At 50.5% G+C, this 27,159-nt stretch overlaps 1 protein-coding gene across 1 annotated transcript in view; it reads left to right on the top strand.

The window, feature by feature from the left end:
- The window catches only part of si:dkeyp-14d3.1 (transmembrane protein 132C), an 85,034-nt gene extending 60,457 nt beyond the window's left edge, over positions 1-24,577 (top strand). The window contains exons 4-9 of the mRNA XM_029160718.3: positions 336-522; positions 12,743-12,886; positions 16,773-16,981; positions 19,954-20,227; positions 21,403-21,594; positions 22,803-24,577. Coding sequence (XP_029016551.1) covers positions 336-522; positions 12,743-12,886; positions 16,773-16,981; positions 19,954-20,227; positions 21,403-21,594; positions 22,803-23,966 — 2,170 coding nt within the window. The 3' untranslated portion in view covers positions 23,967-24,577. The remainder of the gene's footprint in view (positions 1-335; positions 523-12,742; positions 12,887-16,772; positions 16,982-19,953; positions 20,228-21,402; positions 21,595-22,802) is intronic.
- Positions 24,578-27,159: the final 2,582 nt, after the last annotated feature.

Raw genomic sequence — 27,159 nt, 5'->3', positions numbered from 1 at the left:
CCTGGCCGCCGTGACGCCTTCTGAAGGAACGGCCACGAGATTAGACGTTCTATTTACAGTTGAGCCTCAGTCATGGTAAAGTGTGAGAGGAATAAGGAAAACGGCTGTGATATTATTCCGTGAAGCGGGGAGTTGACCAGAGAGTCAAATACAAAGGGACTTGACATTTTGAAGAATCTCGCTCGGTAAAATGTCATAGATTTCAGCCACAGACACATTCACCAGCCTTTGCCCATTAGACGCAACCCCACACACACACACACTTGTTCGCGCCCGCCCGCCCGGCCGTCTGCTTAACCATTCCCTGACGCTGCCCGTTCTCTGCTCCCTGGCAGGCCCGAAGCGGGGGTTCAGAGGGTGCTCCAGGTGGACCTGAAAATGGAGAGCTTCCCGGAGCCGCTGGGCAGCCGCTGGATGGCCTGGCAGGTGGAGTACCCGGCCAGCCGCGGCGCCACGCAGGAGGCCGAGACGGAGATCCGGCTGGCGCAGGAGGAGCTGGCGGGCATCGTGCCCCTGGCCATGGTGAGTGAGGCCTCCACCGCTCTGAACGGGAGGCGACGTGTTGTCTTTGAGGGCTTTGCCTCGAGGAATGCATGACCGCTCATAGCAACGTGAAGGAGAAGCGGGTCTCGTGTCTTTAATACGTTGTGTCACTAAAATGCTTCTCATAATACTCATTTAGCGTCATGAAGTCACACGGTGTCAACTGCAACTTATCAACGGTGGAAATATAGAAGCGCTAGTTATATAATATAATAAGTTCCAATTTTCCACTCCAATATATTTCATGGTGCGATATTGCGGTTTTCCGTCATTAGATTATTTATTCATCAACATAAAGTGATCATGGGAGTGAAACGCCTGCAGGTGAATGCATTTGGGTCAGTCTTCCACCTGACTGCCGTCTGTATATGAACCCTGTGTGGAGGCAACACACAGAACAGGCACAGAAGCACCTGGAAATATCCAGAATAAATAAAAGCAAATTAAATATATTGTGTTAACGGTCTCACTCCGCATTAAAACAACAATATATGGAATATTTACATTATAATCCCTCGCTTTTTACTTATATTTAATAGGTTTTATGCTGACAATAAGTCAGTACATTTGTTTTATGCGTGTTCATCAATGTGACCTTTAAGTGCATCTCTGCTTTGTTATAGTCGCATGTCAGCTCTAAGCAGCATGTGTTCACCGGTGCTGATCTGTTGTAATGTAGGTGTGTGTTTTAGGAGCATCTGTATCGCCCAGCGGGCGCGATGCTCTGTAGACACTGGCTGCAGCTTCAGGGGAAGCCTGGAGCTGTGTTCCTCTGTGCGCAAGGCCGCCGCGGCTTCTCTGCTGCGTAGATTAACCCGGACTCCTCTGACAGAGCTCTGCGTAGGGAGCGTTGCACACGTCTGGGGTTCACAGACTCAACTCAAGAACATTCAGGTGAAGAAACTGCATTGGCTCGATGAGACAGGAGACGAAGGGGGCAAAGATGGCCGCCGTCTGTTCCTCTGCGGTCTGTGTCTGATCTGCATGACACGGACCTGACCGATGCTCTGTTCTGGTCTATAGCCTGTAGCCGATGATGATGATGATGATGATGATGATGATGATGATGATGATGATGATGATGATGATGATGCCTGTGGGCGGCCGTTCCCACAGACGTGCGAACGCGCCGCGACACCCGCCGAAGCAACGACTTCAATAAGGCAGCGAGGCTTAAATTCCCCTCCCTCACATCTTGTTCATGTCACCAATGCATTAGCGGCTCCAGGAACGCGCAGCCAAGCTCCCACACCCGCCGCTGACAACAGATGAGTTGCACAATTCGAAAGAGATCCATGTGAGGAAAAACGCACGTTTTAAATAAAAACTCTGCTTGATTGATTGGATTTCAACGAGGCAATATTTCGAACGCTGTGTTTGAGCGTGTGGGCCCCACGCGCAGGCCTCACGTGCATCCATCAGTTCGAAAAGTGTCAGCGCTTTCACTCCGATCATTCTGCTCATTATACTCAGAAGAGGGGAGTTTTATGGCTCGCTATAAATCACAGAACTTTTTTCCTCTTTTTTCTACGGTGACAAAAATCCATCTCAATTAACCCAACGTTACGTGTATTTGCTAAACTTGGCTGAATCAATTAGGGGCACGATAATTTAAGCAGAAACCTCACAGGAGGTAAAGATGAATGGTGTTCCGCGCGTGTGAAACAGATGATCCTCCGTGAGCCCCCGCGTCTACGCCGAGGCTTGATTTTCCCTTTCCCACCTTGATTTGCTATTCTGTTCAGAGAGCCTGTCAGAGAGTCAGCGAAGCAGCTGCCATCGTGTCAGAGGGTGAGTGGATACAGTGTAGTAAAAACGTTGGGGTCCACTGATCAGTGTGTACATTTCACAGTAATGTTTAAAACATGTTCATCATCAGGCAATTAGTGTTTTTTTCCACTATTCTTTATTTTGTGCCTTTTCACCATCCAGCCCCTTGGTACCTAACACTCAACGCAAACACTTCTACATCCATCCAGACATTTTCCAAACTAGTGTCTCCCACTGTCCCCTTTTCTCTACTTTGCTCTCCCATACACACACACACACACACACACACACACACACACACACACACACACACACACACACACACACACACACACACACACACACACACACACACACACACACAGGGCTTTTGCAATCTGCATGCGCCAATATGAGAGAGGCACACAAGCGAGAAAGAGGAAGGCTGAATTAGATTACTTGGGATCACTGTGGCATGAAAGGCCCACTGATAAGCCCCCCCCCAACCCCCTCCGCTACACTGCTTACTGATAGAAAGGAGGAAGTAAGGCAATGTAAAGGCAAAGCTGTCAACCCCTCTCACACTGAACACCAAGCAGGAGACACGCTGGAGTAATGAAGATAAAGATGCTGAAGAACCTGTATACGAAACGTGGGTGGACAAAGTGTAATATTGAGGTGATGGGGTTCACTGTAGGTAGAAGAGCGGCTCAACTGTTTAAAGGAGTTACGGTGAATGTGATCAGCTGGCTGCTGTGGTCCACTATGGGAATATCAGTGCTCTGGTCTAATAACGCCCACAGCCGAGGGATCCAGCTTCACGTTTTTACCCTTTCAGCCACAGGCTGCTGGACCCGAGCGCGGCCCAGTTCGCCTCCAGATGCACAGGGGAAAAAGCAGACACGTTAACTGACCGTGAAACATTTTCCACAGCTCAGACGTGCGAATGTGGAAACTTTGTGCACGAAGAAGCATGTTTAATACATCTGCAACGCAACTTTATGTTTAAGCTCCAACATGGCCTTTTCCATTGATCCTTCGTTCTCTCTGTGAGATCGTGTTCATTGTGAGGTCTGTTTGTTCTCAACAATAAGGCGTGTTCGTTTTAGCGCACATCGTAATTGCAGATTAAGACTTTGGTCAGAGTTCATCTGGCTTTTTTTTATCTGTATCGTGAGACTAGATTAAGAAAATGTTATGTTTGAAAAAGTAAATGATTAAATATTGATGATAAAATATTATTTTTTCATCAATATAATACACAGACAACATTTTGGCAAACCTCAAACATGAATTATACTCAGCACCAGCGACTTTCTGTCAATCCTGGTTTCCATCTTGTCCAGTGCTCAGCGCTTTTGTCTCTCGTTTCTCCTCGCGCTCCAGAAAAAGATGTGACCCAAAGTAATAAGCGGAACAGGAATGAAAACTGGCTGGAGCTGAAGGCGAGAGCGTCGAGCCTCAGTGGGATCAAGTGTATTGGCACTGTTACATCACAGACAGTCACCATTATTATTAAAAAAAGGTATTGTTTTGTGGAGCTTTAAAGACTCCATTCTCTGCCTCTGTGGATACGAAGCTGTAAAGTTATAACCAAGCTAAGCGACAGCGGCAGGTGACCTACAGTCTGAGTCCTAGTGACGAAAGAAACCTTCCTTATTTAGCCCACATTCCTAATGAAACCTGTCCAACAGGACAGGTCAATGGATATAGATGGTGCCTTGTGAGCTCAATCTTACCTTATGTTGGCTGTTGTTGTTGATGATGCTCAGCACTCAGAGTGCAGACTGGCTCCGACCTTGACCCACTACTATATATATATTATGCATGTACATAATTCATAATTCTTTATATCTATGTTGGACTCCACTACAGACATAATTTTAAATGTACCACAGTTATTGTTTCAGTTAGATTCTTTCAAGTAACAATGTTTTGTTTTTTTGGGCCACATGCTCGGGGCGAGAGAGAGGGACCACCTACAGTAGCTTATCATCGTAGCACGATTTTAAAAGCATTATGTGTATGATGCCATGTGGGAGCTGTAGAGCAACACAGGACGACAAAGACAAAGCACCCATAAGAATATTTAACACAATGTGAAGTGAAACATGTGACAAAGGAGGCTCTAATCTTCAATCCCATATCCAGCAAGAAAGGATGAACATTCGGAACCATTGGTGAGAGAACAGGTGACGCAACACTGTCGACAAGCCTCTGCTCTGCATCCACCTCAAACCTACTGTAGCACTGGTACCACTTGGTTGCATTCAGCTTTATACACATGTTGTGTATCAGTGGAATTTACCAATGAATAAAGATTAAAGATATGCTGTAATTCAGCGTGAGACATGAAAGTCACAGTGTGGAGGAGAGAAATGGACAGGATGAAGGAGGAGCGTTTGATGGAAATCCTCCAGTCTGTTTAAATCACGCTAAGAGGAGCCTCGCTGACACAACACTTCCGTAGCTTTGCTCGGGAGAGTCCTTTCATCCCTAATTAGCAATAATGAGTCTAATAAGCTCGATTGTTTGGTTTTATTATCGGAATGGAAACGTTGCTCTAATTGCGTTTTGACCAGAAACAATCTCGTAAACCGGACGAGGATCCATGGATGACGATGTCGAGCGGCTTCAGTGTAATAAAGCTACTGACTCAGTGATGGGAAGCTTATTTGGGGTGTGATCGCGTTCATGGCTCCACGGGCCGTTTTTCTATAGGACTGCGTGAGGCCTTTTTATTAGACCTCCCTTCGGGCGGCGTCTCTGCCGGGGGGCGGCGGCTTCGGGGAACGCGCCGGCGCCGCGGTGACAGATGAGCGTCCTCTTCTCTCCTCCAACGCTTCCCCGGCGTGTTTTCCGTCGACCCACCTGCGTCGGGAGCGCTCCGAGCGCCGCACACCACTTTGTCACCAATTTCAAACCGCGGAGCCGGAGTTCTGCAAATGCAGCAATTATTTCAAAAGCGCGGGGGGGTGAAAAGAGCACTCAGAAGTTTTAGTCAGTTCAATGTGAGGAGGCGCCTCTGAACTGTGTCTGTCAGATCCGCTGGCTTGTCTCCTCCTCACCTCCCTTTTCAGATCAGTTCCCTTTTTTTCTTTTTCACGTCTTTCTCCCTTTCTCACATTTTCTTCTCACCCCATACAGACATTACTTTGCAAGAACATACTGTATTAACAGTGTTGACTAATTTCCACCCTCTGCTTTCTTGCTTTGGCGTCCTCTCTTTCACTTCAGTGTGTTTTTTTGGGTCAACTTGAGATGGATCTTAAAGGCAGTAATTGGATGCCTGAGCAGATTCCGTCGCACAGCAGGGAGTCTGGTCCATTATCTTTTACCATCATGAAGTAATATGCTCTTGTCCAGGCTGGCCTCATCATCATTACCCATGCTGTGGATGCCCGGTGATTGAGCGGGAGCAGGAGGACGGGCCACATATCATACACGGACTCATCAATCTTCCCGTTGCAGCGCGAGACGCCAAAAAACGGGAAGAAAGCATTCGCGAGCATGAAGATGAGGAGAAATGAAAGCAGCCGTTTGTATTCACATTCCGCTCCGATGTATCATTAAACAATACATCATCACCGCGGCCTTCTCTGGCCACTTCTGCTCCGCCGTGATAAAGTCATCTATCACCATCCTGCGCCCAATGTTTCATTTTACTCCTTTCAATTCCGTCCCCCCTGTTGCCGCGCGCATCCTTTTCCGCTGGGCGCGAGGGATTTATCAAACGCAAAGATGAGCGCGCGCACGCCGGCTGATCCTGCAGAAATGCGCGCAGGTTTTATCGCGCTATACGTTTCTCTGGAAAGGCGTGGTTCGCTCCTGGCGTGAAAGCGCCGTTCCCGCAGTCGCCCACTTAAGTGAACCTCCGGCGGCGGCGGCGCGCGTCCCCGCGGGCTCGGTGCGGCGGGAAAACCGCAATGTTTTTTTCCGCCGCACACGACTCGTGCAGTTTTGCAATAAGTCGCTGATGGATGGACCCCGAGTGAGCAATCCATTAGCGTCCACTGCGGCTTAGAGGCTGGTGATGAAGTGGAAGCGCTAATTGAGACGGCAGCGGCGCGGTGCGAACGTGTGACGCGCCTCATGCCACGCTAATTAGCACAGGAGACCGTGACGAATGCTCACCTCCTCCGGAACACGAGCCCAGTCACACGAACCCGCTTCGTGTCGTCTGGAAATGATCTTTCAAAGCTTCCGGAACGTGGCGAGCACAGAGGTGAGATGACTTATGCGTTGTAATGAAGCAGCCTATTCAAGCATGAAACGCAGTTCGGTTTATCTCCTACTTTTCTTTTTCTGTTAAAACCTCCCAGATCTGCAGCCTAAGGAGTGGCGCCTCTCATTTCAATCCCCGCATGCTGTCAGACAACATCGCTTAAAAGGGTACTCGTAGCTCACGTTTGCGCCGCGATTTTTGACGACCCACCTCAGACTCTCGGCGTTTGAGAGGAATGCGGGCATCTCCGAGCAGAACCGGTGGAGCTGACCTTCGCTCCGGCGCAGAGGAGGGCGGCTAAGCCGAGCCGAGCTGGCAGCGCGGCGCTCAATCAGGGGCGGGTGAGGAGGTCAGGCCGAGGCCGGGGGTCGCGACCTCTGCAGGCGCGGGTGGCTGTTAATCAGGAAGCCTCCGCCGATCGCTTTACGCGCGGCAGAGACGGGCTGAAACGCAGCGGATTGGTGCAGCAAGTTCCTCTGCCCCCTGCTCCACCACCAAATAGCAGGAGCACGAGCGAAGCATCTTCACAGCAGTGCCGGCATCAGTCGGAGAACCCCCCCCCCCCCCCCCCCCACAACCCCCCCGGCGCCCGCTCACTCCTCTCCAAGCAGAGAGCTGCCTGACCTTGATTTCTAGCAGGGCTGAGTGTGAGCTCTGCACCCCCCCCCCCCCCATGACCCATTGGTATAGATGTATTGCAGGTATAATATTCATGAGAATTGCAGGAGATCTGTCCTACAAACTTAAAATATAGTACTTCCACATCCAGGCATGTTTTATTCAAAGTGTCCCTTCCCACAGCGTGCGGTGCAATCCGTGGCCACTGGGCTCCAGAGGGTGCTTTCCTCCCTCCAGCACCAACGCTGTACAAGTTCCTGAAACTTCATTTACCGAGTACAGACGCGATTACGCTCTTGCTTAATGTGCTTTCGCATTACGCATGGGCAGGTTTACGAGAGATGCCCCGAAGTCGCGTGAATGACAGCTCCATTCACAAATCTGGACGATTTCCCGTCACAGAGGAAAGAGAGAAGACGTCCGTCTTCTTCCCTCACGCAAATAAAACGGTGATGAAGAAGTCTTCAGAAATCCATGTCGACAATGAGGCAGCGTTCATGGCGTAATTAACATTTGTGAAGGGATTTGTCCCGTCAGCAGCTTGTCGTACAAATGTGACACTACTCTTTTGCCTCCAGTCAAAGTTTAGGCATAAATCATTTACGCTCATGTATCATTTACATGTAAAAATGACTGTCTGTGTCTAAAACGGCAACGTCGTCCGTGAACCTTGGTGCGAGTCTCTGAGCGCCAGCTGAGATGAAACAGAACTTGGAGGGCGACGTCATCACTTTGGTTGAGAGTCCAGTAACGAAATAGAAAGGGTTTCACGGAAGTGGGGAACATGTGCTCAGGGTCATGTGCATTTTGGCTCGGCTGTACATACAGTAGGTCAGAGCTGTAGAGGGGGATGGTATTTACAAGTGCCAGGTGTCAAAGAAATGAAAAACAGACAATATGAGCGAAAGCACTCTCATTTAAAGGGCCCTAAAGAACGTTATACTATGTGTTGAACATGTTTATTTTCCGCCTTAGGTTAAATGCATTGTTATTGAAGTTTGGTTGGATAAAAATAAAACCCTCGCGACGACATTTCACCGTTTTGTCGCGTGGAGCAATCGTTAGCAGACAAAACGCCCTGTTCGGGTTTGTTCTTGAATAAAACATCTCTGAGCGACGACGCGCACACGTGCACAGACCTGTCGCTGGAACGGAGGCGGCTCTGTGGGGGGCGGAGTGCAGGCGCGCTTGGTATTTATGGGTGAAGCGCTCAGACTAACGGGACGCCATCGCTCTGCCAGTGGATGCTGCACTCACATGTTTGTGCGTGAGTGGCGCTTAAAGCAAACGTCTGTGTGGGGAAGGACGCGCTTTCCAGCACAGGGTCTTAAAAAGCGGTCTGACACATCATAGAATGAGTCAAGTAGCAATAAATCGATAAAATATGATCAATTCCTACTATTGTACAACTATGCGTTCTATACGTTCCACTGTGATGCTGGGCTTCGCCTGGTGCAGGGATCATCAGTATAAGAGTGAATCAGCTGAGTGTCGGGTCAGAGCGACTCTCGTTGTATACTGTATATTATACTGTATTTATCAACCTGTCGTTGCCAAACAGCATTTGTTTTGTGAATGATTCCACTGGTTCCCGTGTGGCTGCTCTTACCCTACACGCTTAATCCCACTCAGATAATAAAGTGCTCTTTGTGTAATATGCTGTAATTATTGAATGAGGCGTCTACAAAAGGGGGTCCTTGACTTTTGCGCTAATTCCGAGACGCCAATTCACCGTGTCCATGTGCGCCCCAGCGTGGTCCCTCATTACCTTTGCTTTTATAAACGGACACCTTCTGGGGGGGAAGCCGCTATCAAAGCAGCCGCGGCGTTAATCTTCTCCCTGCCAGACGCAGCCCGCAGTAATGAGGGGATCAGACGTGCGACGGGCGGCCGGCTGGGACGCGGTCGGGGAGGTTTCAGGAGCCGGTGACGGATGGCCGGCGCACGGGGACGGGGACGGGGACTTCATCCCGCCGGTCGGGAGTGAAAACAAGGAGGAAAAAGGGGGAAAAAACGGGAGCAGAAGCGGTTTATTCTTGGAGGGGCGCGAGTGGGAAGAGGAAGGACGGGAGCGGGAGAGAGGCGCTCATTAAAAGGCAGCGTGTTGGCTTCACAGCCGTCCCACCACTTCAATGCACTGTCATGCAGTGATGTATCGCTCTGCATGGCGCTACCAAGGCCTTTATTCCCACTCTCCTCCATGCTTCTCGCTTCCAGCCAATTAAACGCCCACTGGAACGGAGGCTAGGAAGTGCCACACTGAGCGGCGCACAATGTGGAGAGAGGAGCTGATGAAAGGACACGTCTCTTTTAGTCTGCTTAATGGCTTCAGGGCAGCGTCTGAGTGGCGTTTAATGTCTGCGGCGTACAAGTCTGCGTCCCCCTGCTCCCGCTTGACTTTCTTCACACGTACAGTAAGCATACTTTATGACCGGGAGATGAAAATGTTTATCATAACTGAATATTTCATTCACCGCCCGTTAGATCACTAATGGCATAATTCATGGGCTTTTCCAACGATTTTGCTCTTGAAATGACATGAGAGTTCATAAAGACACTCATCTCCAATGACAAGTCATCAGTCACAGCGATTAGGGGTCGTGGCCTGTAGGGATCCTCCGTAATTGAGCGGAGTTCTGGGGTTTGTCCGAGCCGCGTGTGACCCAACGCCGCGTTTGACCCGCTCATTTCTCGCCGTAACCAGGACGGCGGGGTCGGAGCGCGGACGCGTCGGAGCAGGGCCGAGGCGGGGGCTAATCACGACACAGGCGGATCGGGCCGCTTCTCATGCGGCCCGTGTCACTCAGGCTGACACCATAAATCTCACTTATTTTCAGATCCATCCTGAGACAGGGCCAGAAATTACGGCCCAGAACGCATTACCAGCCGGCGGCGCGGCGCTGAATGCTAACGGAGCAATCCTTTAGAAAGCAAACAGGCAGTTCTCCTGCAGATTATTGAACACAAAGACTCCTATCTATGAGACCTGAGGGGCCAGACCGGGCTTGTGAGTAAAGCACACCGGCGCCGGCATCAACAGCTGAAAATGGGATGAAGTATAAAGCCTGTTGCACGCTGACAAAGACGAAGCTTCCGTGCATCTTTGTGTCCCACGAACACGCACCATTTTGATCAGATGCAGTGGATGCATCTATGTCCTAGTTATACATTTCCACATTAAAAGTCCCCGTTATATAAAAGGCTCGTGTTCCTGCTTCCACTGGCGCGTGTTTCATCGCCTTCTCATTTAGACCACAGTCAGGTGACTGAGCGATGCTGCTGATCTGCACCACCGCTCCCCATTTTATGTTTAATTACGCCGTCGGTGCCGGCGCGAGAGCCGCCGATGCATCACCGCGGGTCGTCTCCGGCGCTGCTGCGGCCGCGTCTCGACCATTTAGCCCGACGCTCATTATAGACGACCCTGTGGAAACAGAGGAATCCCAGCAGACGCAGAATTAATTTACAGCAGCCCTCGGTTTGAAGACGAATTGAATCAAAGTCAGCAGCACATACAGTAGAGAAGGGGGTTTATATTGCTATATAACACTGTCACACTCTATAAAATTGTAATGAAAAGCCATTTGAAGATTAAGTGTTTTTTGTGATTCATTGGTATCTCTTGGCTCAACTAATAATCATTTCACTCCAAAGCTGAATGGTCTCAGTAATTGATGCTTACAAACGACCAGGCTCTTCTCACCCGAACTTAATCCTGCTTTTCTCTTTTTTTTTGAATGAGTCTGATTTTCACACACACACACACACACACACACACACACACACACACACACACACACACACACACACACACACACAGGAGGAGTCTTTAGAAAGCGCATTAGTAGCGCCGTGCACATATCTTATGTACTTCGCTGCTAACAGCGGAATGCACATGAATATGATGCCAGTGACTCACTGTAGATTGATCCTGTCCCCCACTTGTCAGGTTTAGTAGTGTTATTCGCAATGAATGCGGCCATTTATTCGAGGCATCGCTCCAGATTTCGATTTTTCTGGTTACCAGTAGCTTTCTCAGTAGAATAAAGCAGGAATATATTCAGCGTCGCTGAAGCGGAGAAAAATGGGCCTGTCCTGAGTTTTCCTGCCTGTTGGAGTCTAAGGACCAGCGCAGGGTTTTGTGTGAGACCGTCCCAGTAGCCGAATGAAAACAGCTCACAATGAGAGACTTTTGTCAGGCCGTACAATTAGCTAAAGGCATCTCAGTCCCCGGCGGTAAAAAGGCTACGCTCATCATCCAGAGGCACGCGTTGACCTCAGTGGCAGCTATTTATTTTGGTGCCCAGGGTTCCATAGCAGCCGGTGCCTTTCTTCGGGCTGAATGGGCCGACAAGCCTTTAGACTTCAGAGAGTGAAAGTTAACTCCGACTTATCTTAATTGGCCCTCAATTATCTCCTGAGACAATAGTGGTGCGTGTGAGCGGCTGTGTGTGTCTTTAATGAAAGGTTAAGATTTCTGTTCAGAGTAATGAAACAGTGCTGCTGAACTTAAACAATGAGGACTGTCTGGTCCATAGAGGTCAGTCACTAAAGGCACCTCCACTACAGTCCAGGGATAAATTATAGTGCCTGGTTAAAAGTGATTGGGCAGCGAGCACAGACTTAAGCAACATGGACCTGGCTGGTCATTAAGTATAAGCCTTATACAGTATATGAAACACAATAAACCCCCAACACTTGTTTATCATTTGTCTGCCTGTTGTACCATGACACATCATTTTCATATAAAAGCATGTGACACTTCCAGTCAAAGTGCACTTCCACAGGTTTGAGAAAACGGGGAGCTTAGGGTAGAAGTGACATGCGCCGTGTATTCAAACGAGGGGTTCCAGACTGACAGCGCTCGTACGAGGCAATCGCACACGCAGCAGACGAGGTAATGGCAGCACCACAGGGACCGGGGCGAGAGAGAGAGAGAGAGAGAGAGAGAGAGAGAGAGAGAGAGAGAGAGACTTCAAATAGCTGCTGATCCAAACCCGCGTGAATCAAAACTGGATCCACACAAACTGTGTGACTTAATGTGGTGGTGCATCTGAGCAGAGACGGAAATGACTCATGGAAAGGCGCTCGCGTAACGGAGCATGAACGATGTCCTCTGTGAAATATCACTCTTTTGGCATTTTATTAGTTTCCTGTCAATAACCAAGTCAAATCAGAATTTATCTGCCCATCTGTGATTCTGGTGACTGGCCAACTGCAGTGTTATGCTAATGAGTTTGATCAGGAAGCTGGCTGAGGAGTGTGGCAGCGATGGGAATGATTCGTATTAATCCTAATGATTACACCGCATTTGGAATAATTAGGCAAATAACTATGGCTCATTTCTTACTCAACAACTCGTCTAACAAATATGCACAGTGAAGATGGAGTCAGATTGGAGCTGAACTGTGGATCCAGCACAATAGACACTGCAACAATAACAGCGAGCTCACCAGCCGCCGTTGGCCATGGAGCGTTTACCCAGAAGTGGTTGGGATTTCACTTAATTTAACTCAACCCTCACCAACCTGAGCTGCCTCTTCAGTCGTATTCACGCTGTTACTGACTCAGACGCCCGCTGATCTCCCGTGTCGTGCCTCGCCCTAGGACTCGGAGATCCTGAACACGGCCGTGCTGACCGGGAAGACGGTGGCCGTCCCCGTGAAGGTGGTGAGCATCGGAACGGACGCCTCGGTCACGGACGTCTCGGAAGCTGTCAGGTGTGGCTCCACGGACGAGGACGTGGTCAAGGTGGGTGAGACGACGGGCAAAGCTTCATTAGACTGAGTCACACTTCTTTAATATCTCGACTGTACGCCTTGAATGACCGACACTTTACGGGCTTTGCATTAAAACGTACCTGAAGTCAAAAAGTATTATACTGTAAACGTGCCACATTAGAAGCTTTTCTATGTTTAGCACATCTATATAAATCCTGCGGAGAGGATAAACAAACAAACATCAGAGTGTGAGTTTGATATGCGGCGACTGCTGACAGGTTGCTGGAATAAAGAATCCTTTATTTTTAGAGGCCGCTTCAAACCCGAGGCACAGGACACGACTGAATAAAATGTCCCTCGCGGGCGACATGAAGTTGAGCCCCGACGTCTTTGACCTCCACAGAAGTCGCTCCCAACTAGAATCCCAATGACTCCGTCCTAATCTACAGAAGGCCTCACGCATGCATCAATGTACAGTTAATGACAGAAAACCATACGCATATGTGTGATTGAAGAGTTGGGAGTAGTTTGGTGGGTTCAGGGGGAGGTTTCAGTACAGAAGAGGTTTTAAAATAAAATAAACAGGGCAGTTTCTCTAATCGTGGCCTGCAATCATGTATAAAAATATGACTAATTTATCTCATTTTGACCTGGGGAATTAAAGATAAGTAAACACAAAGTGACATTAAACCTGAATAATGAATCACCGAGCACATAAAACGATGCTTCCACTCACTTGTGGCCTTATAATTGCAGTGGATTCGAAGTAAACACCTCAGGTCGCACGCTTTTCCTTAAAACCTCTTTGGAGATTTGTCGCGCTCGAGCAAATTTCGCCTGACGCGCGCCGGCGGAGCTCTGCCGCCGCGCTTCTTCACAGGCTTTTACCTTTGCTGTGGTGGATGCGTCATGTTGACAGTACGGTGGAGGAGGCGGTGCATTCACATGCAGCGTGGTCGTGCAGCTGCAGTAGCACTAGGTCAGTGACCCTTCACCTTCTGGTGTCTTTCAGCTCATCGCAACCATTGTAGTGACTCAGCGCTCAATCAATGTTGCTTTAGTGCCAAACGACTTGAAAACAGAAGTGATAATATCCACGCCTCAGGTGTGCATTCATCGCCCCGCGGAGCATGAGGTCAGCGGGGGGTGTCTGCGGACACAAGCCTTCCCCGTGCGTGGAAGCGAGTGGTGCAGCTCATGCAGAGGAGCCTGAGCAGCTTAATTGCTTCTGTCAAGCCGACCCCCGTATGGAAGACGGAGACACCCCCACCCCCCCCTCCAATGCTCCCTACTCCCATCGCTCATATCTGCCATGGATTGTATCTGTCTAGTGAGTTGTTAATTTCCTGGGCTAGATCCAGAGACAGCCGTAATGTCCTCTGTAAGTAGTCTCCCGTTAGCTGCCTAATGTGTCTGATTAATGTGGCAGCCCGTCCTCCTGGACGTTTATGATACTTTGTGAATCAGACTGACGGAGAGTGTGTAATTCACGGAGACAGTCCCACTGTCGCTCTGCCACAGCAGGCGTCCAGCGTGGGGGGGTCATCCAGGGTTAAATGGGCAGCCGATGAAGCGGGGGTGAGCGGCTGGTGATGGTGAAACGTTAGCTTGAACCTGTGCTGGCAGGGGATGCAGCACAGCAGGTGTCAGGGTTCTGTGTTGGACGGGTGACGGCTGCCATCAGAATTCATTCAGCTGTTTGGAAAAAGTGTCAGCAGAATCACAATTGTTGATTAAATTGTATTCATACGTCATTTCTGTGAATGGTGGGAAAATATTAAAACCATCAGAGCAAACACAGCGGTCAGCAGGATCCATCTCATCCATATTGATCGTGCCGGAGGTTTTATTGCCCGACACCTCGCGCTGCCGTGCACAGGTTGCGTGGAGACAAAGGTGCCGTCAGAGGCTGCGGGACCGAGCTGAACAATGAGGGCTGATGAGGAGCAGGGGCCTCTCTGGCGTCTTTATCGGTTCAGGCACCGGGAGCTGCGACGGAGCCCAGGCTGCAGCGAAATGGTCCAAAGCTTCATTTAGCTTCTCTTTCGACTCCAACTTTATTATTGGTCCGTGTGCCTGATAATGCGGATCCTGTGCAGGCTGTAGTGGACGTCTTCTGATGCTCGGCTGTAGCTTTAATGGTTCCCCTGCAGCATGTTTGTCTGTGGATGTTCAGCTATACTAGAAAAAACATTGATTATAATGCATTGTTGTAGATTTAATTAAATTATATGGAGCCTCTGTCACCATCAGACATCTGCTGTATGAGCTTCTCTGTAAACACGAGGTGTTGCCTGGAAGATCTTGAAGACGGCGCTGAGCATAAAGACATTACAGGATATGTGAAAATAGCCGCTTTTATTTATACAAAACCAGCCAAATCATTTCTCCAAGAAAGTCTCCTGCTGTTTCCACTCTATAGGTGATGAGTAGTGCAGGCAGCTCATCTGAAGCTATGGAATCTGTCACACGCTGACTTCTCTTCCTGGTCACGGAGGATATCCTGCCATGGCTGCATGATGAATGGTTGTTTATGGTTTTATCTCGCTGTGGAGAAATAACTTGGAAGTAGAGTGGAGAAAAAAAAACATATTTCCCCAGACCATCTGACTCCATCTGGTCCCAGTCACGGTAGTCTGCTACATATATGATGGGATCAATAGATTGACAACGAGCCCAGAAAAAATGGATATCTGTGTTTAGGACTGTTTGAAGACAGCGCTTAATTATCCCTGTGTGTGTGTGTCCTGGATAGCTCTCCCGGCTGTGTGTATTTGTGCGCATTATATATTTGTAGTGCTCGCACGACTATATCATGAGGCTTTTTAAAAGAGAGGATTCTGAACATTAATCAAATGCTGTTACAAGTGTTTAAAAAAAACACGGCGACTCTTCAAAGAGAGCAACTGAAACAAGCAGGCAGTTTTCTTTAGATAGCACAAAATGTGCCCACTCATTTCTATTTGTAAAGCAATTTATGAAACAGATGGCTTTGACTTTGGTCATTTCATCAAGAGACAATTTCTCTCCTCTTACTAGTTCCATCTGTCGGCTCTTCGTTGGGCTGCGGCTCCGCCGCCGTCCAGGCTCGAAATATTTGGACGGCTACACAGACTCTGGGCTTCAGCGCATTCAATTTGAAAATAAATAATGGATACAATGGTGAAGTGCCAAGCCTCAGCTTTAATTTAAGTATGTTTACATCATTATAGAAAGAAGCTGGTGGGTGACACGGCCATTTAGCACATGGCGCCCAAAGTTAAGGGGTTCAAAAGTAATTAGACAGATGCACAGCAAAATCAATAAAGGCCCGAGTGGAAATTGGAGTTTGAGCGCAAAGTGTTGGATTCGTCCTGATGCTTCCCTTAACAATGGAATCATCGCTAAATGTCAGTCTGTCCAATTCCGCTGGAAGCCAGTATAAGTTCCATAATAACGCAGTGAGCTGTGGGCGGGTGCGAGGACACCTCAACGAGAACCAGTACAAAGCACTGATGTCTAAGTGAGTCACTCACTAGGAGAGAGTTTTAAAATATTTACATTGCATTTTACTGTTTAAAATTATATTAATTAAATGTGTTTAACACACAAATCAGGATTCCAAAAAGTTTCCAGAATGTCCCAAATGCTGAGCCTGGAGTGAATAAGAGCAGGCCGTGAGCTGCTTTCCCTCGGTGCTGATGTCCCCGCTGCCCTCGTTGCGTTTCCCGTGGGTGCGACGCAGATAAGGGACCTTTCATCTTGTTCAAAGTAGTTTTAGGAGAAATGTACCAGTGGAGGAGTGTAAAGCCGCCTCATCAACAGCACAGCGTAATTCAGTGAGCAGCCGTCACAGGAGCTCAGGCCTCTCTCTCTCTCTCTCTCTCTCTCTCATTCTTTCTCTCTCTCTCTCTCTCTCTCTCTCTCCTCCCACTCAGGTGTCGGACCGGTGCGACTACGTCTTTGTGAACGGGAAGGAGATGAAGGGCAGGATGAAGATGATGGTGAACTTCACCTACGGGTACCTGAGCGCTCAGCTGGAGCTCAGCGTGTGGATCCCCCGCCTCCCGCTGCAGATTGAGATGTCAGACGCGGAGCTGAGCCAGATCCGAGGCTGGAGGGTTCCCGTCATGACCAACGCCCAGAGGTACGTCGGCGCGTGACGAGGCTCCTTCCCGAAGTGTGAACCAGGTTTTATCTCTAGTTTTGTCATAAATCAGCAGCGCTTCATTCCAAACTTGAGTGCACTTTTGTGGCTGACACCCTGGAAGCGCTCGTCACCTGAGTCCGAGTGCGGCGCCGCTCGCTTGCTTGAGGAGGATAATGAGTAGCCTTCGCGCCGGGTGATGTTCGATTCCAGTCATGGCGGCCGCAGATAAGACGATGATGAGACGTGTGGCTCGGCGCCGCCCGCTTGTCTCAGCCGGACCGCCGTCCTATCGACCGCTCCAAAATGGCTGACCTGTGCACTAGCGCCGGTCCCGGCGGCCGGCTCCGGGTGCTTTTGCCGCCGTGGCAGCTCGTCGTCAGAAGGACGGCGCATTATTGCAGCCGTCTGGAGGTCAGGCCTCTCTCTGGGGGTCTCATCACCATCAGCACCTGTGCCAGCGTTCTGCAGCCGGCGAAGCCCGTCCACCGCCGATTACTGCACGCTCGCACAAACGCCCAGACTGGACCCACGCACCAGTGTGGCTGCTCTAATTATCCCTGCTCCCTTTTGTCGGAGTGACGGAGGTGCAGCGTCCGGCTGGTGCCGGATGGCGACGCCGCTACGCCTTTATCGGGCGGGACAGCCGCCGCCGCGAGCTCCGATTCCACCCCGTCCTCCGCGTTGCCGGGCTTTTTTCTTCTTTTTTTATCAGGGGATAACAGCCGTGACCTTGCGAAAGCAGCCGCTGGACGAGAGCGGGCGCCGCTCCACCGCCCATAAGCCCACGAGGAAGCGAGCCAATGAGCAACAATGGCAAGTTGTGGGACCTTTCGTCCGTCGGCCAGGCTGGCGAGTTGTGCGAGTGGGGAGAGAGAGAGAGAGAGAGGGAGCGGAGGAATAAAGAGACATCAGGCCTGTTAATGGAGTAGCTGCAGAAACACTGGCGCGGCGTTTGAGTGACACTGCCTGTACGGCTCACCTCTTCGCTCCCTAAGCCCTGTCAAAACAGCGACAAGATAAGCCTTGGCAGGCAGCTACCCTGGTGCAGGCGCAGCACCGCTCCCTTAAACCCTCTCTGCCTATATGTACTGGGTGTTGACATGCCTTTTATTCCTGTATTTTTTGCGTTATGTCACTAAATTATTAACGCTGTTTTTTAACACCGGGCTGTTTTAAACGCTGATTTTTTTTTCCGGCCGCTTTTAAAACAAGCAGCTGCACCTGAACGCCCCACAAGAAGCAAGGCCGCACCACGGTCGTAACGCGGCCAAAAGTCTGACACACGCATTAGTATGCAGCCTCTCCTCTGATGTCGGAGTCGGGCTTTGAAAGCGAGTGAAGCAGGAAGAAAAATTGCTTTGTGAAGCAGGTTGTTCTCTGCGTGAGTGTGATTTGTTTATTAGATTAACCTTAGATTAGATTGTGTGCTGGCTGCACAGGCGCCCGCTCGTCAGATGTGCGGCACCGCTACCAGCTACCTGCTCGTTTCCAATCCATTACTAATACCTGCGTGCATAAATACAGCGCTTTGGCCAATATGTCACAACGTTCCTCCGCGGCATTGTTTGTCAATGCGCTGCCCCGTGAATGTCAATTAACAATTAGCGCCCTGGACGCGCACAATGCGATTCACGGGGGTCTAACCGGTGGCGAGAGGCGCTCAATTACTAACGCTGGAGCGCCTGGAAGATTGGGATTGAAGTCGTTGGCAGGCGCTTTTCTCCTCCTGAGCCGAGGGCGTAAATGAGAGAGACGCCGCACACAATGGAGGCCGCGAATGGCTGAGAGGAGGGTTGAAAGAGAGGCGAGCGTTTGATCCCAAGTTCGCGAATCGCGGGGTCCGTTTCATTTATCGGCGCGTTTGCGCGTGAACCGGAAAGGTCGGCGTGACGCGGCGCACGCGTTCATCAGCCGACGTCTCTATTTCCACGGCCCCGCGTGCGGCCGCCACGCCGACAGAAAGAGGCGCGCGGAGCGGATAATCGCAAGTAAAAACATCTTAGGAGATCACGTCTTTGTCACTCCCCCGTGTGCCCTTTAATGACTGCGGCCCTTTGTTAAAAACACAACAGATAACGGAACAAACGGGTTTAGGCGGAGCGGCGGGTGAAGGGCTGGAGCAGAGGATGATTAGCAGATTTGTTGACGAAGCACGTTCGCGCGTGCCGGCTTCCCAGCTGGGCGCGAGGCTGAAGAGCTGCAACAGCATCTATTCTCCCCCGTTGCTTCCTGAACGCCTCGCGGTGCCTTATCTGTCGTTTTATAAAGCCGTTTGTTCGAGCGAAGCTAAAAAAAACCCACTTACCGTATGGGCAAAATATAATGATATTGCAACTGTATTGTAACCGTTTAAAGCCCGATTGTCACACTCAAACCAATTTCCTGGTGAGAAGGAGCTGAGTTTCTGTCGGCTGATTTGTTGCCTAAAGTAATAAAATTTGATTTGCTGGCAACAGAGCAATCAGGGAGGCTATTAGGTAACGCGGGGAGGAGGCGCGCGCACGTCGACGTTCGCCCAGGCGGGAGCGCGCGGGCCCGATCCTCTCTTCGTGGGTAAATCACCAGCGTTGCATCATCGCTGGACGCTCGTTGGGTAAACGTCATCCGCGCATGAGTGGAGACTGCAGCGCTGGCGTTTCCTCATATAGAAAATGCAGCTTTGGTCAATTTGGTTTCTGTCTTTTATTCACATACAGCAGCTGTAGAGGCAAAATACCCCAATGTGACATGGATATATTATAAACATAAATGATGTTCACAGTCTAGGAAGTGTTCATCCTCGAGGGACCATTAATGTCTGTACTAGATTTAATGCCAGTCCATCCAATAATTACTGGCCGGTGATCTGTCATACTGGGCCGGTGATCTGTCATACTGGGCCGGTGATCTGTCATACTGGGCCGGTGAGCGTGGACAACGCTAGACTGAGCTCGCTGGGGCATCATATGTTTTCATTTTGTCCAATTCAGGTCCACACGGGACAGTGAGGACGAGGACGACGAGGACAAACGGGGACGGAGCTGCACGCTGCAGTACCAGCACTCCATGATCCGAGTCCTGACCCATTTCATAGCCGAGTCGGCCGACCCGCGGGGCCAGACCGCCTTCATGCTGGGCTCCGACTGGCAGGTGGACATCACGGAGCTGGTGTGGGACTTCCTGAAGGTGGAGGACCCGCACGTTGCGCACCTGCTGGACAATCGGATACTGGTGGGGCTGGACATGGGAGTGACCACTGTCCAGGTACTGTAGCTTCAATGGGGAACCATTACAAAGGGCTGGGACCTGGGATCAGCCTCAGTAAAATGAAGTCGGCCTGAAATCAACATCCTTCTTAGTTTACGCTTGTCTTTTAAGGATCAGTGCCAGTTTGTGACTTTCCTGTTTCAAACAGTTCAGAGGCCGCTAATGATTTTAGCCCAGCTCTGATTCAATAATTACAGACTGTAGTGCAGGAGTTATTATATGTCCTAACACTAATGACTCCATTACAGTAAGACTGTCTCCTACCTGAAAAGATAAAAGGTAAAATAAATGAAAGAACACTAAGATCGAGCTGAGTGAAGTTCAGTGCGGTACGTGACCCTGTCAGCGCAATAGTCCACTGCGGGAGCATCAGCAAGCTGTTTATTTCAGGGGAAGCGTCCGCGACTGCCTGCTCCTCTCATAGCTCCTTTTGCCTCGCGCAGACAGGCCCTTTGCCTTGTCGGGCCCTTCAGGCCAACCGGATGGGTATCAACCTCACGCAGACAGAGCATCCGTGCGCGCGGGGAACAGGAGCGAGTCTGTGAATCACCGCGATTGTGGAGCCCCTGAACTAAGCGTCCGCGTTCAAAGCAAGCCCACACTTCCTGCTCGTGTTGGGGTGTTGCGTGACTGCGATCCGGATCACCCGGCGTTAATCGACATGGATGGAGCTCCTACAGGATGTATGGAGCTGAGCTGTTGCTTCATCCACACAGTAAAGACATCGCTGTACGTGGGTTCAAATCCCGCATAAATGATGTTGATGGTGACGTCCTAAATGCTCACTGACGTGAAGTGCTTGTCTGTCGGGCTGTTGTGTTTCCTGGCTCCGCGCTACTGTATGTGCAGCCTCTGTCTTCCTCCTCTGTTCTCCGTTGAACTGCGGCTGCTGCTGCTGATTTCTCCTAGGAAAGGGCCTCCCCAGCCCTGGGTGTTTAGAGCAGGAAATAAAGCTTTCAGGAACAGGCTATACGCTGGGTGGACTCAGGAGCACAGGAGTAATTGATCATACCAGGATGTCGGGGGGGTCGGTGGGTCGGGGGGGGGGTCTTGATGTGTATTTGAGGAGAATATTGTGGAAAGAAAAACAAATTCTTCATGATGTCTGGTAAACTTTCTTCTTTGCGGACAGGGGTATAGTTTCTCCGCTGACCCGCTGTCGCTTCCCTCAGGTGTTGTCGCCGCTGTCGGACTCGATCCTGGCGGAGAAGACGATCACGGTGCTGGACGACAAAGTGAGCATCACGGAACTGGGGGTCCAGCTGGTGACGGGTCTGTCCATGAGCCTGCAGCTGAGCCCGGGGAGCAACAGAGCCTTCCTGGCCACCACCACCACGCAGGAGGTTCTGCAGAACCCCAAACAGGTGACGAGCTGCCGCAGTCACACACAGAGCCTGTGTTAGAAAAAACAGTCTCATTCAAATAGATTAAAACCGTAATTATTTGCAAACGCTATTTAGGCAAGATTAAGACGGAGAATAATGCTAATTGCTTTTTGCATAAGTAATTACTGTACTATCTCGCTGCATATGAAATTATTCATCATGGGTTCGTGTGATGAATAGCTGACAATAAATGTACATTCTGCTGTCCTGATTAATGCTTTTCAAAGTAAAAGACTTACACCCAGATCCGATTTCATACCATGGAACGTGTTTGTGTCCTCTTTTGGTCCACGCCATCGCACCCAGTGCGACAGGACGAATAGAACCAGCAGCTTAATCTCCCAGCGTGCAAACGCACCACAGCCCCCGGAAGCGAAGCTTGACTTGCTGTACATCTGACTGCGGCGTCTTTGATCTGCCCGTCACGACCTCTCCCATGTTCTCCTCTCTCGCCCGACCAAGCAGAGGAGGACGGGGAAGGTGCTATCTGCCATTTTAGCCATATGAAAACCTGTGAAGTCTGGTTTTCTAATCTGCATCCCCCTCAGCTGGGTTCGCAGAGTTAACAGAACCACCTGACCTTATCTTACGACGCCTTCCACACTGAAGGAGCCTTAAATGGCCACTCAATGACGCCGTGTCTCATTCAGGTTCAGGTGAAAGCCAGCGGCAACAAACAGTGTGGTTGCTGCTTGTTGCTGGTATGCTGTAAATGCTGGCAATTCCATGATAATTGCAAAACTAATACAGTACATTGAAATCAAAATAACATATTTCAGTATGTAGTAGACTGTTATTTCTATTCCTTTGTAAAAACGTAGCACAACATGCCACTGACTGCTCTCTCTATTATGAAAGAGGAAAACAAGAACGCAGACCAGCGAGCTATAGAGAGAGCGAGACGAGAAGAGAGGCGAGAGAGAGAGGAGAGAGAGAAAGAGAGAGAGAGAGAGAGAGGAGAGAGAAGATAGCAGAGTCTCTTATTCGCTTACATGCGCACGTCTATCGTCATAGATGTCGATCTCTCTCTCGCTTACTCCCTCTATCATCTCTACTCTCGCTCTCTCTCTCTCTCTCTCGCTCTCTCTCTCTCTCTCTCTCTCTCTCTCTCTCTCTCTCTCTCTCTCTCCCCTCTCTCGCTCTCGCTCTCGCTCTCTCTCTCTCTCTCTCTCTCCCTCTCTCGGCAGGAGGCCCTGGTCAGCGCCTGGCTGCAGTTCAGCGACGGCTCCATGGCTCCTCTGGACCTGTACAACCCGGACTTCTTCGTGCTGACGGCCACCTCCCTAGACGAGGAAGTGGTGACGGTGCAGCAGGAGTCCTCGTGGAAGTGGCCCGTCATCGTGACGGAGGCGGAGGGCCAGGGCCCGCTGGTCAGGGTGGAGATGACCGTCTGCGAGGTCTGCCAGAAGTTCAAGCGCCGCAGCATCCTGGCGGCCGGCAGCTGCAACGTCAGGGTGCGGTTTGGTCACGGCAGCGACGGCGCGAGGGGGGGCGGCGCCGACTACGGCCCCGACGGGGACGACCTGGCGGGACCCGGCAGGCTGTCCCCCTCCCAGGACAGGACGGGCCCCGACACCCACTACTACGGCAGCTCCATCTCCGACATGGAGGACGGCGTGCGGAGGAGGGCCACCACCACTCGGAGCGCCATCATGCGCCGGCCCGGCGGCGACAAGCTGTCCGACGACGCCGACTTCCCCGCGCAGGTGGACTTCCCCGCGCAGGTGGACCTGCCCCGCGGCAGCAGCGTGGACGACGAGCTCCTGCAGACGGCCCGCGGGCTCACGGACCTGGAGATCGGCATGTACGCCCTGCTGGGGGTCTTCTGCCTCGCCATCCTGGTCTTCCTCATCAACTGCATCTCGTACACGCTCAAGTACCGGCACAAGGAGCTGGCCATCGAGGGCCAGGAGAGCATCAACCACGCGCACGACTGGGTGTGGCTGGGGAACGAGGCGGAGCTGCTGGAGAGCCAGATCAGCCTCTCGCCCCAGCAGGAGGAGCAGACGTCCATGATGGACTCGGGCAGCGGCCTGGAGGAGGGCAGCCACCTGCTGAACGGAGGCTCGGCCCAGAAGAGCGTGCAGGGCCAGGTGCACCGGGCCGCCGACGCCGGCTGCGCGCCGAAGGACGGCAAAGGAGACTCGCCCACCACCAAGAGGAAGCGGGTCAAGTTCACCACGTTCACCACCATCCCCTCGGACGTCGGCTTCCCCGCCATCAACACGCTGACCGGGAGCCACAGCCAGGACATTAAGTGGGTGTGCCAGGACGTGGAGCTGGGAGACTCCAAGGAGCTGCGCAATTACATGGAAAGGTTGAATGAGAGCGCTTTAAAAGAAGTGGCATAATGTCGCGCTTGCGCTGGGAACGAACTCACCCTTATGCCTTTCAGAGGAAAGCGGGTCTGGAGACGAGGCGGGCCCGACCCGCGGCGTGGACATTTGCTTCAGAGTCACAGCAAACTGCCAAAGGGTCATCAGACGCTGACGTTATTCTACAAACCAAGAGCCTGTCGGACGTTCTTCTTTTCCGCGTGTTTACTGGATGACTTTTTATGGTTTTATTACTACAGGGTTTGACCGAACCGGGTCACGCTCGCCGGCGGCTCAGAGCTGCGACACCCGGACGACAATGTGTAGATTTTCAAACGAACAGCAGCGCGACTAGGTCGACGTTTCCGAATGAGTGTGCATATTAAATGGTTTTGGAAGTTTTGTAACATTTTGAATATTAATTTCTTATGGAGGAACTGGGCAAAGGCCAAAGCGAGCCAGGAGAATATCAGCATGTGGTTGGCTGGGGGTGGGGGTGGGGTCTGTGCAGTTCATTCTCATCCTCCTTAACGCAGCAGAAGACCTGTTATGTATATTCTGAACCGTCTTCAAAGTATTGTACTCTTGCTCTGTATATTGTATTTTCATAACATTGAAGGAATACACGACAATGTCAAGAGCCCGAATTGGCTTTGATTCACGTATCCGAAGCCACGTCGCGGCTCTCGTCCCTTCTGATAGAACGCGGCGCTAACATCTGCCCGTGTATGAAGGGACTTCCAAATTAAAAGCCCGGACAACATGGTAATGTGACATTTCCTATTGCCAGGCAGCCTCCGGTTTAAAGTTTTGCGAGCTTTGAAGAAAATGCCAATTAAGGTCTCGTTAACCCCCGTCCCCTCAGCCTCCAGGAGGAGAGCGGCGTCGGCCAAACGAGCTGGGACGTACGGTCGACGGGGAGGACGCGGCGAGAAAGGGAAATAATTACAGGCAGGGTTTTTTTTAATCTGTATGAATCTTTTATTATTCAGATAATCAGGCAAATAATAATCATGTGTTAAATCTTTCTAAACAAAGGCAGTCGTTTGAAAAATTACATCTCGCTCAGTGAACGCTGTCCTCGTCGCAGTGGTGTTGGCTGATTGGATTGTTCAGTGTGTGTGTGTGTGTGTGTGTGTGTGTGTGTGTGTGTGTGTGTGTGTGTGTGTGTGTGTGTTCTTACTTTCCATCAAGCGGAGAAATGTTCACATTATGTTAACTGTTGCTGCGATGTGGTTCAGAGTGTTAATCAGCAATGCTCACAATATTGGCCTGAGAGGCTGGAGGAGGCCGGGGGGAGGGGGGGTGCACTCCAGCTAATAGTCTCACTACCCTGAGTGTAATTAGGGAAGGCGCTCAGATCAACGGCAGTCACCGCTGAATGGAGCAGGAAACTTTAGTGGATTTTTTTTTCTTTTCAAAGTAGATCGTTGAAAGATTTTTTTCACTTGTGTTGCTCTGACACATGCTGAGTCAGCGCACTGAAGAATCAACACATGATGACGAGTCATCGTTAAGGACATGGTTTCATCAATAAGGCCTCAGCTTTGTCTAGGTGCTAAACTATGCGCATGCAACCCTCCATTTCTAGGTCTGACTTTCTGCTCCGTTCTGGGATGAGGGTTTTTTTCTGCCGCCTCCTGTGTGATTCCCCCCGCGGGGGATTGAAGTGGGATCCGTGTGCAGCGTGCTGGGACTGTGGCGCCTGTGCTCAGCCCGTGCGCTGTGAAGGGCAGAGGAGCCCCCTGTAGGTCTGGCAGGGATTTAGCTGTCAGGCACAGGGGGGTTGATTGATCGAGGGCTCCGTAGAATTAAAACGGCGACGCGTGGGTCCTTCGGCGTCCATCGTTGGTGGTTTCAGCCCCTCAGGTAGGGCGGCTCATGCCTGCCAGGATGTGCCACAGAAGTTATAGTTATTGTATCCACATCCATTCTTCGTGCATGGTAAGACTAATTTTTGTTGGCCTTGACTTCGCTGAAAGGAAAAGAAAAAAGCTTCCCCAGGCCTCCATCTTAAATGGATTTTTAATTAAGTTGATGATGTGAGACCAACAAACTCTCACTAATGGTTGGCTGTGCTCCCTGTGGTCCTAAAGTGCCGGGTCTGTATTTGCAATTTCCAAATGATTATTCGCTGCTTGATTTATGTTGCTTCCTTTTGGATTCATTTTAAAATCAGTTCGCAGTAGTTTTACATCAGCTTAACATGCTCGAACACGCTGCCACCGAGGAATAACAAAGCGGCCGACAAGGTCAGCTCGACATTCTGGCCTGAGCGGTTTTTACAGATGGAGCTAAAGACAGCGTTGTTCATAAATAAACCCCTTGTGTCGAATTTGGGTCTCGTAAACACGATTTCCCACCTGAACGGAGCACCGCGGAGAGGAGACGGACACGGCGGACCGAGACCATGCCCACACACACACAAGCTGGCTTCACCATCCTAGTAATGGCTCTCAGTTGTTCCAGTGACACCTTGGTGTTGCTCAATGTGTTATTAGCGTCTGAGACAAACACAAACATATAGACTCATGATACTGTAGAGAATATTTTCAGCCTAACTTTAATTTATTTATTTATTATTTAATGTTATTACACCGGTGGAACATGAGCTGGTAGAAACACACATACTACCAAGAAATGCACAACAAACATACTGAACTGCAGGATGACTGCATCCATCTGTCTATCGAACCGCTCATTGGGCTCACGAGGAGCTGCTGGAGCCACAGGCTGGGCACCCAGTCTGTCACAGGGGCCCCACAAAGGCACACACACACGCACACCACACCTGAAGTCACCGTTTAGCCTTTACTGCATGTGTTTGGAGGCTGGGAGGGGGCCGGACCCCCACAAACACAGGGAGGACATGCAAACCTCAGTCGCGCAGCCCTTGTAGCTGTGAGGCCACTGTGAACCAGTGCATCGACTCCATACTCAAACGTTACATATCCACATTTTGCTAAAGTAGAATGTCATGGGTGCCCGACTGTGACCTATTGTTTTAGATATACCGTAGATGTCCCAGGAGCACAAGCGGAATACGGTGCAGTGGAGAGCAACGTATGTGCTGTCGCTCTGAGACAACAGAGGGTCGGGGGGCGACCGAGATACACGTGGCCCGAATGGAATTCCTCAGTGTGGCTGGGAGAAATCCATCTTGATACCTGCACTGTTTTATGGGAGTCAGGCCCCATTCTGTACAAATAAGATGCTCTAAAGCACAGGG

The sequence above is a fragment of the Betta splendens genome, chromosome 9 (genome assembly GCF_900634795.4).
Source record: "Betta splendens chromosome 9, fBetSpl5.4, whole genome shotgun sequence".
Classification (NCBI taxonomy): domain Eukaryota; kingdom Metazoa; phylum Chordata; class Actinopteri; order Anabantiformes; family Osphronemidae; genus Betta; species Betta splendens.
The sequence above is the reverse complement of the archived record's forward strand: the minus strand, read 5'-3'. Positions and strand labels throughout refer to the sequence as shown.